Source organism: Stylophora pistillata, chromosome 4 (assembly GCF_964205215.1).
Source record: "Stylophora pistillata chromosome 4, jaStyPist1.2, whole genome shotgun sequence".
Taxonomy (NCBI): Eukaryota; Metazoa; Cnidaria; class Anthozoa; order Scleractinia; family Pocilloporidae; genus Stylophora; species Stylophora pistillata.
In genome coordinates, this window is record NC_142522.1 from 21321171 (window position 1) to 21341242 (window position 20072).

Genomic DNA, 20072 nt, shown 5'->3' on the forward strand with positions numbered 1-20072 from the left:
TAATTGCGAAGAGTGCTCTTTCCTCGAGGGAAAGACATCATTGTTTATGAAGTCGTAACAATGGTAAAAGCAGCAATAGCTTGGACATTGGTGCTGTCATTATTCATGTAAATGTAGCTGTTTGTTTGTTTAGGTATCAGTGATATATGGTATATTTTGTACCTTTGACAGCTCAACACCAGCGTGCCTCAACTGGATATGATTGAAAAATCGGACAGATCCCTGGTTCTTTATCTCAGTGAGGTAAAATATCATTCAGAAAACAAAAGGATGATTTAACTTACCTTCGATCTCTTAAATGCGCTCCATCATTATCAAATTGTAAGATCTGGTATTGTAACATTGTTTTGACCATCTTGCCTGCCCTCTTCTGTCATTTATTTCAGATTCCTAGTACCCGTGAGCTATGTGTAAGTGTTCTGTTTGAAAAAGAGTTTTACGTTGGTGCAGTTCAAGCAGTACCGGTGAATGTGTATGACTATTATGAACCAGGTTAGGATTAATGTTTATCAAAACAAAAATTATTGAGAGGTTTTTGCCGTCAACGTGTTTAAATTTCGATGGGATCCAGGGATGTACGCCCTGCATGAATTTAGATTAAAAATCAGGAATAGGAGTGAAACGAAGCAAAGGATTTACAAACAAGTGATTTAATTCTCAAATAGTAGTTCTTCCAATAAATTTGCCGTGTTGCAATTAAAATTTTACCCTATTTTTTTCATTTTCCATTTTCATTTAATTAAACTATGGTAATGAATAGAAATGAAAGTAAAAATAAACTCAAACTGGTTTCAAAATTTCACACAACAGATAAATCCGGCAGAAACACAACAGCTGTCGTAAATTCTATTTTTAAATAAAAGAATGTATTTTTCCGGACTTTAAACTTTCAGAAGTTATTTAACTCGCAGAAAAATGAAAATGACAGAGATAGAGGTCTGCAAAATTCAGGCTTCGACGAAGCTCGACCTAGTGCCTCCTTGTCTGCCATATAGGCTCCAACATCTGAAGTTATTTCGCCATTTTTTTCTTCATGAGCACAGATCAATCCTGCAGCGTATTTTATGGACCCGAAAAGTCAAGTCCGTTGAGGTTGGGAGTCTGTGATATTGGCTCCACTTCGTGCAAATGCACTCAAGGTACGAATTCTGAAGAAAAGAACAGTTTTGAGACAATTTGTTCGGCGATCCTCAGGTAAAATTATTTCAATATTATATTATTTCTTTGCAGATAAATGTCCTCAGGATGATCCCCCGATTGACAACATTGACAAGCTGATAAAAATTGCCTGCACCAATTACCAATACAGTAAGATAAAGGACATTGTTTACCGTCGTTCACATACTTTTCCATACTTTTCCTGGCGTGAAGTTTCACCACGTCATTAACAACTGTTTTCCGAAGCAAATTTACATCACATTTGATGTGATTATGGATAGGGTTTCGTAAGGGGAGGGTGGGGGGGGGGGGGTAATATCAAAATGCAATAGAGGTTTTAAGAGTTTCTCTCGCCGAGTTTTTTTCGCTGAGTTTATAACAGTACATAATTTAATTAATTTGTTCAAGGGTTGTTTAACCCGACGCTAGAGTTTAAATGAAGATCGGTTGGTTTAGTCACGTCATTTTACATATTTGATTGTTTCCTTTTTCACTACTCGTTTTCATTAAAAAAAAAGCCTGATTAGGATATTCGAAAATCAATTTCCAGACAGTACCTCTGGTTTAGAAGCTTAGTACCAGAATAGCATACCTCTTTCCAGCGCTAGGACCATTTTCAATGTCAGTTCCCCTTTCTTGAAATAAGTTAAAAGACGGAAAGAAGAGTAGTTTTCAACGATAAATCACTCTCTTATGACGGCCTGCTGAAGCTGGCTGAAATTCCATCACTGGTGAACAGAAGGCTCCAGGACATAGCAATCCTTATGTTCAAAGCAAAAAAGAACTTACTTCCTTGTCAAATACAGGAACTATTTATATCAGAAGTAAACTGCGATAGAAGATATTCTCTAAGAAATGCAGATTTTAGAATCCCTCGCTTTAATACAGTAAAATATGGTAAACACTCTATAAGATACTATGGCCCTCTCCGCTGGTCGAAACTTACAAAAGAGTTACACAGTGAAGACAGCCTGCACGGATTTAAGAGCAAAATCAGGAGAACGGAGATGACTGTCATGATTGACGATGGATGCAAAAAATGTGCGCTCTGTAATAGTTGACTTTTAACTCTAGGACATTGATAAATAAATAAATAATTTTAACTGTTAATAGGTTAGGTAAATAATTCTGTAAATAGGTTCCAGATTTCTTATTTTTAAAGCTTTTACCCTGTGTCCCCAATTAGTGCTATGCGCTAGGTTTTCACGACACATAAATAAAGTTCACTACTACTACTACTACTACTGCTACTACTACTACTACTACTACTATTACTACTACTACTACTACTACTACTATTACTACTACTATTACTACTACTACTACTACTACTATTACTACTACTACTACTACTACTACTACTATTACTACTACTATTACTACTACTACTACTACTACTACTGCTACTACTACTACTACTACTACTACTACTACTACTACTACTATTACTACTACTATTACTACTACTACTATTACTACTACTATTACTACTACTACTACTACTACTACTGCTACTACTACTACTACTACTACTACTACTACTACTACTACTACTACTATTACTACTACTACTACTACTACTACTATTACTACTACTATTACTACTACTACTACTACTACTACTGCTACTACTACTACTACTACTACTACTACTACTACTACTACTACTACTACTACTACTACACACCACAGGTCTAATGCTACAATCCCACTCGTAAAGATCTCGCTTAGCCCGTGCGTTTTATTTATTCATTGTTTATCTATTGCCAGTCATAAAAGGAAAGCTCTTGGAGATCGATGAGGTACAAACCATGCTTGAGTACGACTTCGAGGTTGTTCAAATCATTCAAGAAGGAAACAAGAAAATAGGAAGCAATAAAGACGGTAAGATAAAGCGGATAGAGGTCATGAAGCAAGGGACATGCCGAGGTATTAAACTTAAGGTGGACAAGGAATACTTGATCATGGGGCGAGATGAAGGAGGCAAGTACGAGCTAGACGAGAACTCGTTCGTCAAACTATGGCCTGAAGACGGCGAGAACAAAGTCAAATTGGATAAATTTTCCCGAGAATATAAATGCTCTTGAAATGCTTAAATGTGTCTTTTTAAAAACGGGTGATTTTTGGGAGTTTGACCACGAGGATTGCATAATGTAGAGTGATACTATATTAAGGTAGAGTAAAAAATTCAAAGTGCTACATGCCTATTTCTACAGATGATTTTTTTTTTTATTATTTGTGTGCTTCTTTAACCCTAAACACCGAAACTCACGAAGGAAAACTTGGACCACTTTTTTTTTTTTTATCATGAACGAGCTCAGTTGGGGTTTAGGCATACACAAGCTTAGTTTTCCCCTTGCAACATTGATCTGTAATTGATGTTATACAAACTAAACTTTCCCATCCTCCTGTATTTGGTGGTAGCTTTACCTGAGCAAACCGTAATTTTAGGCTACTCTGTTAGATTTTAAGGCACCTTTCGGCGTTTCTTTAAGATTCACTTATAGGCGAAGTATTTCACAGAAACTGCTATCCTCTAAACTTCCTTCTAGGGGATTCCTAAGAAATGCTTCCCCATCCAATCTATGTTATCTTTGCATTTAATTGGGGAAGCGTTTCAGTTTCCACTTCATCTAGCAATCAGGGATTTCTTTCTTTTTTTTTTTTTTTTGAGTTTCCGAATTGAAATCAGACTGCTGCCCAGTAACCATTTTGCACGGCCAGGTCGCTGAATTTTTTCTGATATGGCTTCGCTGTTTCAGGGCAGCTAAAGGTTAATGTTGGAGTTATAGCAGAAGCATTAGTAAATAAGACAAAAAGCATTAATTCTAAACAATATATCGTCATAAACTTGTTATGCCGCACAGTATTTTGCTGAATTAAATAAACGAATAAGTTTTTAATGATTTGTACTATTTTAATCATTAATTTCTTGATCAATTTATTGTCAGGGAAAAAGTGGTTGAGATTCTTTGTTGAACTCAGTGCTTGGGGATGGTGATCGATTAGTATATTTTGCATATGTTTTGTTGAGTCAAGATAACACTGAAAAAAACTCCAAGTAATTTCTTAGGGTTAGGGTCAGTACCGTAGGCATACCTGTGGGATTTCACCGATTCTCTTCTTATTACACACGTTGGCGTTGTCTGCCATTGTCCTCTATATCATTTCACATGTCCTTAGATTGTTGCTCCAATTCTTATCGTTTTGTTTTCAAAATGCCTCAAATCAGACTGACGATCAATATAGAATAACTGGACACTTGTAGACGTGGACCTTCTCTTCGAGTTGAACACAATACGCCTTAGTGACAAAAAAAGTCGACTTTATTAATGAATCCATTCTACGAAAAAACGTCGTAAAAGTGTTTGGGCGATAAGGCTAAAGATTAAAGAATGCGTTGTAACATTACAAAAACAACAATGGACGAACTTTCAATTTACAAAATTCTCAGATATCAACTTTTCCCTTACCGGCAGAAGAAATCTGCCCAGGTACACGGCCACAATCGGCCCGTGGCAAATCTTCCAGATGTCAATTTTCGTTTCAGCCGTGGGATATGCTATTACCAAACCCAAGCAAATTTAGATTTTTGTGTAGGATACCTCTGGCATCCCACGCTATTGTCATCGGCTCGTGCCGTTAGTGCAAATGAGTTAGGGTTAGATCTCATCTGCTTGTTTTTGGCTCGTATCTGTTTATGCAAATAAGCTGCAAAGATTGCACTGCATTGTGGATCCACGTTGGAAAGTGACTTCGATCGTCGGGTTTTCGTGATCTGCTTTGACAAGTAAAAATTGCGCTGAAAAAACGATTATTTGTGTTTGTTCGAAGTAAGCTCTGAAGCCAACAGTGTACACAATTTAGAAAGCGATGATCATGCATAATTAATGACATGCGCAGACATAGAACATGGAACAGTGTTTTAGAACAAGGTTACCTAACAGCGCGTTGATTGAAAGAATCTTTGAGGGCCAGAAGACCTTCGCCATTGGGAATAACAGTATAAAGATAAGTAATATCCACAGTGAAAAAAGTTTGTCTTCGCCAAGGAAATTGAAGTCGCGAAAAATTTCAAGAGCATGTTGGCTGTATTTCTTATATGATAGTAAATTTTTTGACGATGGGAGCCATAATTTTGCTTAAATAGCTGGAAATAAATTCGGTTGGACAACTGCAAATTTAAACCGAGACAATGGGTCGACCTGCGTTGTTAGGTTTGTGAACATTAGGCGAAAAGCAAATACAAGACGTTCTAAGAGTGGTAATGATGAGATTTTTCGCAGTGGTCGGCAATACTTGTTTAGCTTTTAGTTCGTTTTTGACAGTGTTTTGGCTTATGGAAGTGATATCTTTGTCAACCTTTTGATAAAAAGAGGTGTCAAAAATTTGCCGCAAAGCTTCTTTTTGGTAGAGGTCGGCCCGCCAAACAACTAATGCGCCGACCTTGTCGACCGCTTTGATAACAATGTCTTTGCGTTTTTCTAGGCTTTTTAGTACCGACCACTCTTCAGAGGAAAGATTGGAAAAGTTTGAAAAATTTATCTTTCAAATCGACACTCTTAATCCCATAGGTATCAACGCCTTTCATTCTACTAATTTATTCTTGGTTCTCTCGTCACCATGTTCCCACCAATAGCGTAGTCCCACTTTCTGCATATAAGGGGCTGACCATTTAACTTTTGAGAGGGGGTGGTTGATTTTGAAAAAATATTTCCTGCAAGCGCTTGTTGGAAGAAAAAAATTGCATGCAGCCCAAATGTAGCAGAAAAGATGTACCAAAAAATCTGAAAAAAATATCCTGCACAGCAGATTGCTAGAAAAAAAAATTCTTAATGACCAGAAATCACCCACCCCCTCCTCAAAAGTTAAATGGTCGGCCCCTAAACACACACTCAACCCACAATTCCACCATTCGCCTGATGAAGGGCTAACGCTTGAAAGTCAACTTTCTCTTTACGGTAGCTAATTTACATTAAACAACTTAGTTAATACAACCAAATTACCTTGATACTTCCACTGATGCAGCACCATAGTTTCTTTAGGAAACTTATCCCCTTCATTCATTTAGCTAAAAGATCGTAATGCTGCGACACATTCTGTCGATAGTGACATAGTTTGCATAGTGGTTTATCTGCCCGAGCGTTCTCAGACTTCTTAAAGTAGTGTCAAACAGTGGGGTGTTTCCAAAACTAACATTTGATAGCACTCTTCTCACCTCAAGTAATAAACTTTCCGAGCACTGGATTGCGGTTTTTAGTCTGTTCACAGACTACATACTAAGACAAATTGGATTTTTTTTTCTTTGTTTGCTTTTGTGGGGGGGGGGGGGGGCGTCGTAATTAATGGAGGATACTTAGATGAGGTCTTGAGAAACGTATCTCTGTAGTTATTTTCAGCAGAAGAGAAAGTATAAAACAAAGAATATAGCGCGCACACTTGGATGGCCACTTTGGCTTGTCTAAGTGATAAAATTTGAAGGGGGCAAGAACCATGAGGTCGAAATAGCCATTTTTCAGAAAACATTCTCAAACATTTGTAAAAGAGAAAACACAATGCAAATAACTTATATCCACTCTGTTTCTGATTTGACTTAGTATTTAACCATAATACTGTGATAAAACACTGATACATATTGTCTCAGAGTAGTTTTTATGTTTTGCTCACTCACCACGTCGTCCTCACCGAAGAATGTAATTCCTACTCTTGGCTGCTTTTCTCGATTTTGATGCACTTTGGGCACTGCTTGAAGTGCCTCTGAAACCTTTTAGCTTTTTCGAAACATTATTCCTTAAAAAGTGATGCTTCGACACAATCTGTTGATAGTGACAGTTTACGCAGTGATTCATCTACCTGTGCGTTCCACTGAGAAACATATCTGAAGTTATTTTCTGTGGGAGGGAAAGCATACATTAAAAACAAAGAAAACGGCACGCGCAGAAGAAAAATATTGCCTTTTCAGTCACACACTCTCAGAGAATTCGCACTCCCTTTATTCTTCTTAAATTCTGATTATGTAGCTGTTCTCTCGCTACTCTCGCTGCGCAGCAATGATTAGAGCTTGAACACTTAAAACTTAAAAAGAAAATTAAAAAATTAATCTTATCGTTGTTATGTGCTCGTGAAATTTGTGACCACCGGCAGCCACACGTTTGAATAGAAGATATTTACGTAACTGTAATAAAAGAACTTAACTTTCCATTCCGCTGAAGCGCATCAAAATCTCATTATGCTAATGCGCGTGAGTAGCTGTTTGTGTTGGCAGTTGTTCATGCCTTGAGGGCACTGCAAGATCAGAGTAGAGTGTGAACGCTGAAAGGATTCAAAAACATTAGTTACTAAGGAAGTTGAAACATGCAGCGGAAGTGGTGCAACTGTAAACCAAACCGGAGATGTGATACACGTTCAAGATGTCTCTGGGACTCAAGGTGAGTCGCTTTTATACAAACTATTTGTTTTCTACCTTTTCTTCCTCGATTTTGGGGATGAAAAAGTGAGCAAATATGCCCTGCAAATGACATTTGTTCCAGTCTGGGTTTTGTGAGATTGTTGATTCGCAAGTCAGATTATTGTGGAAAAATGTTCATCTTCCATTGAATGCGTTTCGATGAATTGAAGACTGAGAATGTTAATTGATCCAGTGTCATAGTTTTTTCTGGGAGGAATAAAGATGAATCTGATAGGAAAGGAAATAGCTTATTTACCGTGACTCAGTTTCAAAAATATGATGTCTATCAGAAAGTGTAAAGGAAGATTTTGACGATTCATGTTGCTGTGTGAGGCTCATCTTACTCTTAAAAGACCCACAGTGACGCCGTTCGTTTCAATATAATTGTAATATCTAAGACGAAGTTTATCTTAGACAAGAGTTTTGGGATGCATCAGTTTTACTGGATTGTCGTTTTTAGGGTATTTTTGCAGTAAAAAAGGTGTTTAAATTCTCAACTTTTCCCTCACATCGATAAATCATGTGACGTTTTGTGCTCAAGCGATTATAAGCAGATAGTCCAGACAAATGTCCTCGATGGATCCAAACGTCTCTAAAACCGAGTTAGTGCGATATAGGGTGAAGTGAAAATTCTGGACCCGTTCTGTATACTTCATAGAGACCACTTGAAATAATCCATGGTTTACTCGCTCGTTTGTTCTTTCGATCGTTCCCTGCATCAGAGGATTTAAGTCGCCTCGTTGGCAACCTTCGTTTCAGCTCGTCTTGCCAAACGCTTTCTCTTCCACTTCAAGGTGTTGCGTGACTGGATAGACAATCTGATATTTTTTTGTTTTTGTTTTATTCCTCTTCGCAGATTGTAATATGTGCGTTTGCTGGCATATTGACCTGTTCCGTTCAGCCTATCAAGAGTGCAAGTAAGTTTGAAATCTCGTATCTCAAGCATTTGATTATTTAAAATCAAGACAACTGATCGTGACACAACCAAAATCCCACGAACCCTCCCCTTCCAGGTAATAAATAACGACATGAAATTCCTTAGTTTTTGCACTCGTGTACTGCATTTCCTCAAATAAGCACTGTCAATTAAGGGGAGGGGGCGCTTATTTGAAGGAGGGTGCTTATTCAAGGGGGCGCTTCTTAAGTTGGCACGGCAATAGGAAAAGGAAATTAAAAGAACAGATGATTGCGCATATAAAGGAACTTTACACGCACATGGAAATAGAATAAACTGGAAGTGACTTAACGGAAAAGAATCTATTCTCTTGTACTGATCCCGCTGTAATTGAAGCTTAAAAAGTTATGAAGTGGGAAGAGAAACAGGCTCTCCTATTTAAGAAATTGAGGGAGGAGGCTATGGCACTTATTCGAGGATGGCGCTCGTTTGACATTATGGCCTAGCAAGGAGGTGGGGGCTTATTCGGGGAAGAGCGGTTATTAGAGCGCGGGCGCTTATACGAGGAAATAAGGTATGACGACCTTAATTTACTTGTGTGCAATCGATTGACTTCAGGGTCTAGTAGGAGTGGTTGCGTAAAGATGCTCCGAGATCTACTGAAGAATCCACCGAAACATACCATGATCTACATCAACATTCGTTACTCCAAAGCAAAATACGTCTGTCACAAAGGGTTCATTTTGTCCGGGTCAGAACTGCGGACTTGCAAGAGAGGAAAATGGAGTGCGAAGAAGGAACCCAAATGTTTAGGTAACAAGAAATGATTCAAACGTGATTTAAAGCCTTAAAATCCACGGCTTCTCCCAAAGGAAAAAACTAATGATTAGAAATAATGTAATTCATAGCTGGAGAATACTCGGGCGGTTTAACAGCGATCATTCGAAGTTAACATTAAGGAAAATATAGTATTCCCAATTAGTAGAATATGACAAAAATGTGCCGAGATCTTCGTATTAGAAAGGATCAATTCATTAATGTCACTCAGAAGTAAGTGCAAACGTTACGGTAAGGAAACTGCAAATCACTTAATTGCATGAAAGTTCTCTGTCAGCAAATGAAAAAAATGTAAACATAGTGATGATGCAGATGTTTTTGTTGTTATCAATGATTAATTCGACTCTTGAATTGCACTGATCTCCCATGTCGGAAGTTTCCAATATTAAATTCAGCCTTTCTATACGTATTTGAACCTTGATCACCACCAGGACCATCAATGTTCATTTATCTTTCAATTTTATCGTATCACAGCACGACTTAAAAGTGATACAAAGGGAAAATGAGAACTACCTTTTTGAATCCTTCAAGCGATTTCAAAGACAAAAATTTGCAAGGAAAAAAGTAATTTATTTTGTTCGCATTTTACGTTTTAAGGTTTTGATTCCAAAATCTTCCTTAACGTAAAGTCCTTCACAAGGTTGTATATTTTGATCTGAATTTATCTGTTTACCTCCTATTGTCTTTTAGTGCCCAGACCTTGTGGAAGACCAGAAGATATACCACACCTTAAATACATAGGTTCAAGTTTTGACTTCAAGGATACGTTAAGGTATAAATGTGATGATGGCTTCAAACTGAAAGGACCTAAAAGAAGAAAATGCGGTATAACTGGAAAGTGGTCCAGAGCACCTGAGTGTGAAGGTTCGTTACACTCTAGTTGTTTATGTTGTCGCATAAGTACTTGTTTTATTCTCTCGCCCCTTCCAGTGAAACCATGGACTGTAAAGCACAAATACTGGCACAGTAAGAGTCTTTTATTCACGAAATCATGGCATTGTAGACTCCATGTTTGATTACTTGCGAGTGTGTTCAGTTCAAGAGTCACTTTCTCAAAAACGCAATAGGCTTGAGAAAACATGGTAGTACGCTTTTCGGCTTCTTGCAAATCGACTTTTCGCTGAAATTGCCAAAAATTTAGCGACTTTAACTCCTCATGTCGTCTAGGTCAGGTAGTGTTTTATTCTCCTTTTATTCAGGACTATCCATCGCTATTATTTTCTTTTTTCAGGTCCTTGCGGGAAGCCCGACAATATTTCTTATGCTCAGATTGAAGGCTCCAGTTATGGGTTTGAAGATACACTCAGTTACGGCTGTGTGAGAGGCTACAAACTTAACGGACCTAGCAGCAGAAAGTGTCTCGAAAATGGAGTGTGGTCTACAGCTCCTTCATGTTCACGTAAGTCGTAAAACGTCCCTCACGATCGAGATTTAAAACTATACAACAACTGCATGTAACAGATACTTATCATATCTCTCTGTGTGTGGGCTGATTGGTTAATTTAGTGGGCCGTACTTCACTGTACGGCCCGCTTTTTTCTAAAGTTTCTGTAACTTACAGTAAAGACTGAGTAAACTGAGGTTAATAAGAGGCGTATCTCCCAAAATACCTCAACAAATTGACCATAGTTTGAAAACAACTACAGTGGATGGTAGAAAACGGCAACACACTTAAGTACAAAGCACATGAACTTTAAATATAAATCTAATTTACCTATAGAGTTCAAATTCATCTCTATTCTCCACCTCAAATTTATTCTAATATTTTCTTCCCTCAATATATGTCCACAGGAATCCAATGCGAGAATCCTGGAAAGCTAACTATGCGAAATGGAAATGTAACCTCATCTGATACCAATTACTTTTATGGTGCAACGTTGTTGTTCAAGTGCAATGAAGGTTATGAGTTGAAAGGAGACGAAACAGTCAGTTGCTTGAAAAATGGCTGGACACCTCGACGGTGGCCATATTGTATCAGTGAGTGCATTTGGTGTAACCCAACCTAGGCGTTCAATTCAACGGGGCGGAGGAGGCATGCGATACAAAACAGGAATAAATAATGGAGGGAGGATTTGGCCATCTTACTCATCACCTATTTCTTTCAACCATTTTTCCTTGTTTTTTCGGAATTTGTTTTTTTGTTTCCACGTCTGGATGCAAATACGTTCGCTTACGATTAAGACTTGTTTGCCACGAGAGTTTTTATGGACATTTGAACTGTTCACTGATTAATGAGGGATATGCTATTTCATTCATTATTTTAAATTTCTAATTGTCATTCAAACAGAGAAAGTTTGCGCTGATCCTGGAAGACCAGAGGGTGGTCGCCGATTTGGATACAGAACAGTTGGAAGTACGATGCAGTTTTCATGTCAATCAGGATATAAACTCCACGGCTCTGCCGTAAGAACCTGTCTGGAAAATAAAGAATGGAGTGGATCTCTGACTACTTGTCAAAACGGAAGTAAGTATGTTTTGCCGGTTACCATGGTAAGTCCAATTTGTATTTTCTTTCATCAGTTCATTTGAACTACGGAAATGAGAAATGGCTTATCTTGTCTTATCAAACAGCGCAAAGTGACGTTTACCTTTCAATTTATAACATAAGGATTGGAATCACAAAAGTCAAATCTCAAAACTTTTTGGCACCACTCGCCACTAATTTTACCCTTAGTTTATGTGCCCTCGATGGTCATTTGATGAAAATTATATTGAAGAATTGAAACTATTTTCCTCTAAACTATATGTTTGAGGCCTTATGAGAAATGAAGTTTGAATTGCTTAATATTTTTCTTTCAGACACCCATTGCCCAATTCTTGGTACTCCCGTAAGCGGACGAAAATACGGTAGCAGCTACAACAAAGGAGACCTTGTGAAATTCGAGTGCAAACATGGATTTGTACTCAAGGGTTCTGCGGTGCGGATCTGTAATGAGAACGGGACTTGGAATGGCACAGAGACTTTCTGTAAAGGTATAGAATTATGCCTACTTTTTCCATTAGTTTATGTGTTAAAAAGGTTTTGTTTTAAGCAAATGAGTTTCACGGATATGACCCAAACACAAGATAATGTTTCTTTTTTGTTTGTGTTTGAATATTTTTTCCATTTTTGTTTTTTAATCAGATGAAGTCGAGGACAGTTTTGAAGATGTTAACACAACGGCCTTCAACCTTCGTAAAAATCTGATCGATACCTTACTTGCGTACACTAGTGTCGATGCAAAAAACTCCTCCGGAGACACACGAGGGAGAGCAATCTTCAATCAGTATGATAACAGTTTAGATCTAGTATTTGTGCTCGATGCTTCCACCAGCGTAAGCGTAGAGAAATTCAAACTTGGTTTGAGGTTTGTGAAGAAGCTTGTCAAATTCCTTGGCACAAACAGTACGAGGTACGTAACGAGAGTTACACTTTTCTTTTACTTGGGTTTGGGCACCTCGCTATTCTGTGAACGTGGAGTTTTTTAACGGTTGTTGCTTTCCTCCATGCAAATGATCTCCAAAAAAAACTTGTCAGAGGAGAAATCACGACGATGACAATTTCTCGTCAGTACACTCAGCATGAATAAATTGACAGTCTGCCCGGGCAGATCAGTAACAACTTTCCGAGTTTCTTCAATGATCTAGTTTTAATATTCTTTTTTTGAACAAATATTTGGTTCATTCTACCTCGAACTCCTCTACTGGAGAGTCGGTATGCTCAAGAAACCGTAAGATTAGTATCTCTGCCCTTGGAAAATATATTTAAGAATTGGCAAATGTATAGTTACCTTTAAATGTGTAGCAATTTTACAGTAGCCTCGTCGTGGAAGCAAAAACCATAACGTGCGGTTTTCACGCGCAGCTGCCACCCTGGTTGGTCTGGAATGTTTTTTTCCCTAGAAGCTTCTAATTGTTCAAACAGATTTCTAAGGCTAGTCCGTAAAAAATATTCAGAATGGCGGCATTCGTAGTCTATTATTTTTCACATCAGAAGACAATTTGGAAAGATAAGATTACTCTTTGGACTCTCATTGAGTGGCAAAAGTTATCTACACTTTTAAGTAGTGAAAATAAATTTTATATCGCCGGGCTATTTCTAAAGCAGCCTTAACCTTTTAGCTGTCACTTTACATTAAATTGCAAGTGATGATACCCGTATGATTTTATAGATGAAAACGTGTCCCCGCATGCTAAACTGCAACTGATTCGTTAGGTTATTTGACAAGATAAAGTTCTGCCGCTCGAATTCCCACGCGTTACTTTTCGGGCGAAGAAAAGCGGTAACCAAAGATGTGTCTGCGTTCGCAGTCTGTAAGGTGGTTGGAGTTAGGTGAAAACGAGAAGTGTAAAATCATGCGTCTATCAATGCCAAGAATGCATAACACGTATTAAAAATTTTTGTAGTACATGTAACAAACCATTCGAATTGCAACAATAAGTTAAATCTTCTCATTTCCTAACGTTTTTGACAAAACATCCTTGTTAAGACATGCAGCGATAATAAGGTAAGGTTAGAACGCATCACGAAATTTGTGGATTGAATCTCTAATTTGAGGCCGCATCTCAACGCTGACGTCAACATGCGCTATCCGGCATTGCTGAGAATCTTGAAGTTGGGATGTGGACTTGTGTCACACGTGTATTGCTAATATTTCATTCAACTTAGGGTATCTTAAATCTTGGGCTGCTTCTCCAATAGCCCCCGGCCGGACCAACACTCAAGGTCTTAAAATAACTGAGGAGAAAGTGCTACCTTTCTATAATATCAGGAAATGGATAGACATTCTAGTCTTCTCGGATAAGGACGAATAAACCGTAAGTTCCGTCTGCTTCATCTATTAATTAGTTGATTTGGTTAGGCAGGGGACGTTAAAGAACCCACTCACGAGATTACTGTGATGTGGTCTGGCCTGTTTACTGGGAATTGGGGGGAGGGGGCATCTTCAACTCCTTTGATTGATATTGTAAACTGCTCAATGCAGTCCGGTTAAAGTCCCCCGAAAGTGTTGTAATACGCATTTGATCATATTCAAATATTAATTTGCGCAATATAAATATTAATTAATTAATTAATCGATTAATTAAATTAATTAATTAATTAAATTAAAAGTATTTCTGCAGTGTATTAGTGAGAATCTTGAACTCCTCTTATGCGAGTCCTCATGCATGGTTTGTTGCTGGTGTTTCACTATGCCGAGCAGCATCTTAGGGTGTGTCCGGGTTACTATTGATGTTTTAACCTGGATCAGTCTCAAAAGTGTGTCCTCTCAAGGTATAGGACCACTTTTCTCAGACGCCAGAACATTCTAAAGAAAAGGAATCCACTATACTTCTGTGAATTATGCGGAAAAAAATGCTACTTTCAGGGCTTTCAAAGACAAAATAAGAACAGCAGCCATAACATTTGGCACAGACGTTACCCTTCGCTTCAACTTGGGAGACGACAAAGTCAGCACAATCAAAAAGACTCTTTCGGCTATCGACGAGATAGACTACGAGGGAGGGGCAACTGCCTCTGCTGATGCTTTGAAGAAGGTCAAGGATGTTGTGGTCCCTCAGACAAGGTACGACAGCGATCGGGTGCTGATATTCATAACAGACGGAAAATCAAATGTGGGTGGTCCTCCCCAGAAAGTTGCGAAAATTCTCCGCGAAGAAGATAAGTTTGAAATATACGTCATTGGTAAGATAAATTTCTATGTTGTAGGATCATTTCCATAGTCCTGGTCTAGCAGTTCTCCAAAATTGAATCAAGTTTTCTGTGAATTCCCACCAAAAGGAAGTCGCTCACAGAAATTAACGCTCTCCTTATCCACCTAAAATCATATCTTTGTATGGTTAGACCTGAATCGTTATCACAACTGCAGTACAATCAAGATATTATAAACTGTTTTTAATCTCTCGGCGTAATGTATTTGCGTTTTACTCATGCTCATGGTGCCTAGTAACGCTAACATGCATCTCTTCCCATTCAATCGTAAGCTTGACTCTATTTCGTATCAAGAAGAGCTGATCAAATTCAAAGACAACACCCCTTACAATAGCGAAATTTACGAGGTAAATTCGAACATAGCCGATTACTGCAAAAGCGCGAAATTTGAATATTTGGCGAAAGCGCGTTTATGTCAAATCTTACCCTGGGGAGGAGGAGGGAGTTACTTTTCGTTCAAGATCACTTGCTACTCAGGGAGGGTTGGCCAAGACACAGAATGACGCAACTGAGAGACTGTCAAAGAGTGGTGAAACCAAATGAAATTTGAATCAGTGTGAATGGTCACGAATAAAACTTGTTTGAATTAAACTCATTCCGTGAAACTGACCGGCAGCGCGGTTCCACATCTCACAATGTTAAGCCGTAGCAACAAGAGCGATTTTTTGCTTGCGATGGTGATGCAATTTTTTCTAAATTTGTCGCGTCGCCAGCGCGCAGTGCAAATCAGCCGTGTAGCCACCCTCGCAACTGCTGCGATGGCGACAGCTACTTCATCGCTGAAAAAATCGCGAGAAGTTCAATGAGTTGAACTTTTCGTGACAAAATCACAGACTTTGTCACCCGTGTAGCCGTATTGACGAAGTTTTTCATCCTCTGGGAAAAAGAACAAACAAAAAACAAAAACCGAGATGAATTTTGAATTCTTGGAGAGATGAATAACTGAATGCCACTGAAGGTTTTATATGCCATGAAGATGGCATCTGATTTTCCAGACGGCAAGATTTGTCTTCACTCTCCTGATCTCAAACGACATTTTCCAGTGTAACAGTTAAAACTGTCATTGTTGATCAACTTTTTATACCTTTTACGTCCAAAATTCTCTGCTTTGTTTTTGAAATGTTTATATTACTATGCAAAATCCAGTCATTCACTAAAGATAAGATTCCAAGGTTACGCGATTGGGCCGTTTCTAGCTTCAAGCCAGGTTGCTCAGTGCTATCTCCTTTGTTTTGAAATATTTCCTTGCAATTTTCTTACTGTATTTCTATTCATGGCAAGGATTGGGAAAAGAGGTACGTCGATCAGAACTATGGCAAATAGCGTCGGAAGGCCAGCAAAATGTAGTACGCCTAAGGAGTTATGGTGATCTTGATAGAGCCATTAATAAAGCAGTGAACACCCATGTTGGTAAGTTACTTGATTCAGTGTTGAAAATTGAAGCAACTGATGCTCGTAGATTACTTCAATGTTACGTATGGTTGAGGCTTCCGCAGTCGGAGAGGTTCAACAGACACAAACACAGTGTTGATAACTTCAGCCAGCGGCTTGAGGGGCTTCGGTGCGTTGAAAAATGTTGCTGGCGATTCTCACAGAAAGTACGGAGACAAAAACAATTGTTGACTGTATCTGAAGATACATGAGCAACAAACCACTAATTCATCTGGCCTTAGCTTCTTTTTTCGAAACTTTTTTTAAGAGTTGTTGCAGGAGATAGACGCATTCCTACTACAGATCCTTTTTTCTTTTGAAATGCGTATCATCTTCATGCAAACATGGTTTGATACTACTCTGGTTGAAAGATTTGATGAACGTAACCGGGAAAATTACAATTCATCGACCCAAAGTTTCGACAGTCCTGTCTGCTGCCTTCATCAGGGGTGATCTGATCGTTACAACAATAGGACCTTTTAGATGCCCACTAATTAGTTGCCCTTTTTTCTGACGAGATGTAACTGAAATACGCGTCAGGTAGTAAGCGGTCATCATCACGATTTAAAGGAGCCTGGGCAGAGTTGATATGCCTTGCTTCTTGGCAAAGGTGGTAGCGGCGATTAGTGGTGATAATTTTAGAATTATCCCAACCAATTTTGAAAGGTCCTCTCGTTGCAACGATCAGGTCACCCCTGATGAAGGCACGAGACAGGAGTGTCGAAACTTTGGGTCGATGAATTGTAATTTCCTCGGTTACATTCTTTAATTCTTTCAACCAGAGTAGCATCAAACCATGTCTGATTGTCCACCCGGTTGCTGTGTGAACTTTAATATATCTTTCTTGCAGACTATTCCTTATGTGGAGGTAGTACATTTGATCCGCGTGGACGAATCGTTGGTGGTAAAACTTCAAAGAGGGGACGGTGGCCCTGGCAAGTTGCAATTTACATCGTTTTAAGTAAGGTTAATTTGTTTTCTTTCATGTCAATGTTCCTGGCAAGGACAATCAGTATTTTTCACTCAACTCTAAGAGGCTTCATGAAAGATATGTTAACGCCGCTGCGCAACACTTGCAACGTTTCTAGAATCCTCTCCAGATATCCCAGTCAGGCTCCATCCACAGTACACCGGCCGACGTTATGAAATTTAAAGGAGAAGTATGCTTCATAAAACCACATAATCTTTATCTTTCCTAAAACTGGAAAAGTACACAAGGAATTGTGACTCTGATTGTGAAGCAAGTTAAGTAAACTTTCGAAAATTTTCTTCAATTCTGCTTAAAATTCGACATTGTTCTCCTCCAAGCTAACTTTTGCCCTGTAACGTACCAAAGCTCCCCCTTTTTTTTATTTCTGTCTCTCTTAGATATCTTAGAATGATTTGTAGAACACTCAAAGATCCACCAGACTCAATTACCGATGTGTGTGTGTACGCATGTGTTTTGACAATAACTGAAGGCACTTTTTCGGACGTTTTCGAAAGCTCAGTGTACCCTTTAAAATTTTAAATCGTGGTAAGCAGTTAACTTGATAAGTGATCAATGCTTGCGGAGAAAAAAAATTATGTGCTTACATCTTAACCTCAGTTTCCATATTCTCCATGCTGTTTTCTATGAATTTCTTGTGGTACCGACAAGAAATTTTGTTTAATGTTCAAGTGCGTGCTTCTTTCATCGGTGGTCAAGTCCTTTATTCTCATTTTCTTAACGTTTGATTTAAAATCAATACTTAACCTTTTGCTCCGAACTCGTAACCTCGCTCCGACGAACATGGTCAATGAATTCGCAAGCTAAGTAAGAAAAAATTTATTTGAAGCAATGGCGGAAAAGCATAGAAAAAAAATTTTGCGTGCGTTTTTAGCGTGGGGTAGAGCCCCATACCTATGGAATATGGTCAACCTATTTTCGTTTGATTGACACGTGACTGACCGAGCGTACGTACGTACGTACGTACGTGCCCTCTATCATGTATGCTATCACGAAAATACTATATGATCAAATTTGAAAATATGACGTCCGCGTGGCCGACCCTCAAAATTTTCGGGTCGGATTTTTCGTTCATTTGCGATCGAGTTAGACCTTGTGGAACTCAGAATGCAAAGTAACAATGCCATAGAATACTCTGCTTGGAAAAGAATGGATATCAAGTGTATTGATGGCCTGTTAATACCCAGATAAATGCAGATAAACTCAACGGTTTCTTTAATCTACACCAGCGAGCACGCCATGTTACAGTACCATGATTCTTAGCGCACAGATAACTCTATATAACAGTAACGAAATGTCTAAACACTACATCAAGGTCTTAAAGGTGACAGAATAAGCTCTCGAGTCAACGACACTACAATTCTCTAAGGCCTCGTTTACAAGCAAGGGGGTGTAACCCTTGTGCTAGGGTTACCCTAGCAGGCGGGTCAAAGATAGCCCGGGTTTACAAGCAAAATTTCACAGGTAGGGTTACCCTACCACCCGGGACAACTTACCTATGCTTGGTAACCGCACGCATTGTTATCAATGTTCAAAGGGTCTGGAAACAAGTAAAAAGTTGTCCTGGGTAGGCGAGTTATCCCCAGCAGAGCGTTTACAAGGCAGCTAGGGTAACCCTCGCGCTAGGGTAACCCTAGCTCCCTTGTAAACATGTCGATGAAAAAAAGAAGAAATGTGGGAGCGTTAGGGTAACCCTCCTGCCAAGGTAACCCTGGCACTAGGGTTACCCTACCTGCTTGTAAACAGGGCCTAAGGCGATGCGAATTATGGACGTAAAATGAAAACCGAACTTTCGGACTTCAAGCAGGGCGTAGCGACAATTTGACGATTCGATGGCCCGGTAAATAGTATGTTCGAGTAACAATGTGTTCAAAAAGTATTGTTTAATAGAAGATTTGACGTCAAATCGAAGTTTTTTCAGAATTTTCAACATAACGCTGCCCAATTTCTGGCCTTGAAGGTAAGTAAACAACGATCTAAGCATGATCAATTTTACCGCGTGGGCTTTGTACACGTGAGAAATTTGTTCGTTTTTCGCTTATAACAGCAAATCATAAACTGTTTTGAATAATTCTGTCGTCCCGAAATATTTCTTGGCCATTTTAGTCTTGCTTCAGAGTCTTACTTCCTATTGATAGATTCCATGGAACTTGAGATCTCTTCACTCACGGACAAATTCGCATATTTTATTTTGAAATATGATCCACATGCCAATTTGCACACATGCGAAAATATTTAGCGATTTTTATCTTTCATCTTCATTTTTTAGTTAAAACGTAATATGCACCTATCGCTTTTTTCATCGGAAATAAGTTTTTTAATTAGTCTTCTTTAGCAAGAGCTTGTTTTTGGAAAAGATGATTTTTAAAAATTCACTGCGCATTGTGTTTGCTTTCTTGGTTTCTCCAAAATTTTGACTTTTCACAGGCACGTGTTACACGTAAATGTCAATGGGTTTAATCCATACTGAATGAATTTTTGGCTAAAAAATTTTTAATACATGTAAAGAAATTTTATTGCAAAATTTCCACTTATTGGGAGCTGGATCATTGGACAATGCAAATTCAAGACTTTTTATTGGCTTAGCCATTATGGTATATGAGCCAATATACCATAATCTACA

At 38.6% G+C, this 20072-nt stretch overlaps 1 protein-coding gene across 1 annotated transcript in view; it reads left to right on the forward strand.

Moving 5' to 3' along the window:
* Positions 1-20072, forward strand: part of LOC111328749 (A.superbus venom factor 1) — a 60498-nt gene that overhangs the window by 38200 nt on the left and 2226 nt on the right. Inside the window, exons 38-55 of the mRNA XM_088757917.1 lie at positions 172-243; positions 387-492; positions 1044-1139; positions 1231-1308; positions 2929-3237; positions 3921-3961; positions 7569-7586; positions 8463-8523; positions 9120-9314; positions 10029-10202; positions 10570-10737; positions 11130-11315; positions 11626-11802; positions 12138-12311; positions 12463-12730; positions 14687-15003; positions 16312-16440; positions 17312-17422. Coding sequence (XP_088614043.1) covers positions 172-243; positions 387-492; positions 1044-1139; positions 1231-1308; positions 2929-3237; positions 3921-3961; positions 7569-7586; positions 8463-8523; positions 9120-9314; positions 10029-10202; positions 10570-10737; positions 11130-11315; positions 11626-11802; positions 12138-12311; positions 12463-12730; positions 14687-15003; positions 16312-16440; positions 17312-17422 — 2680 coding nt within the window. The remainder of the gene's footprint in view (positions 1-171; positions 244-386; positions 493-1043; positions 1140-1230; positions 1309-2928; positions 3238-3920; positions 3962-7568; positions 7587-8462; positions 8524-9119; positions 9315-10028; positions 10203-10569; positions 10738-11129; positions 11316-11625; positions 11803-12137; positions 12312-12462; positions 12731-14686; positions 15004-16311; positions 16441-17311; positions 17423-20072) is intronic.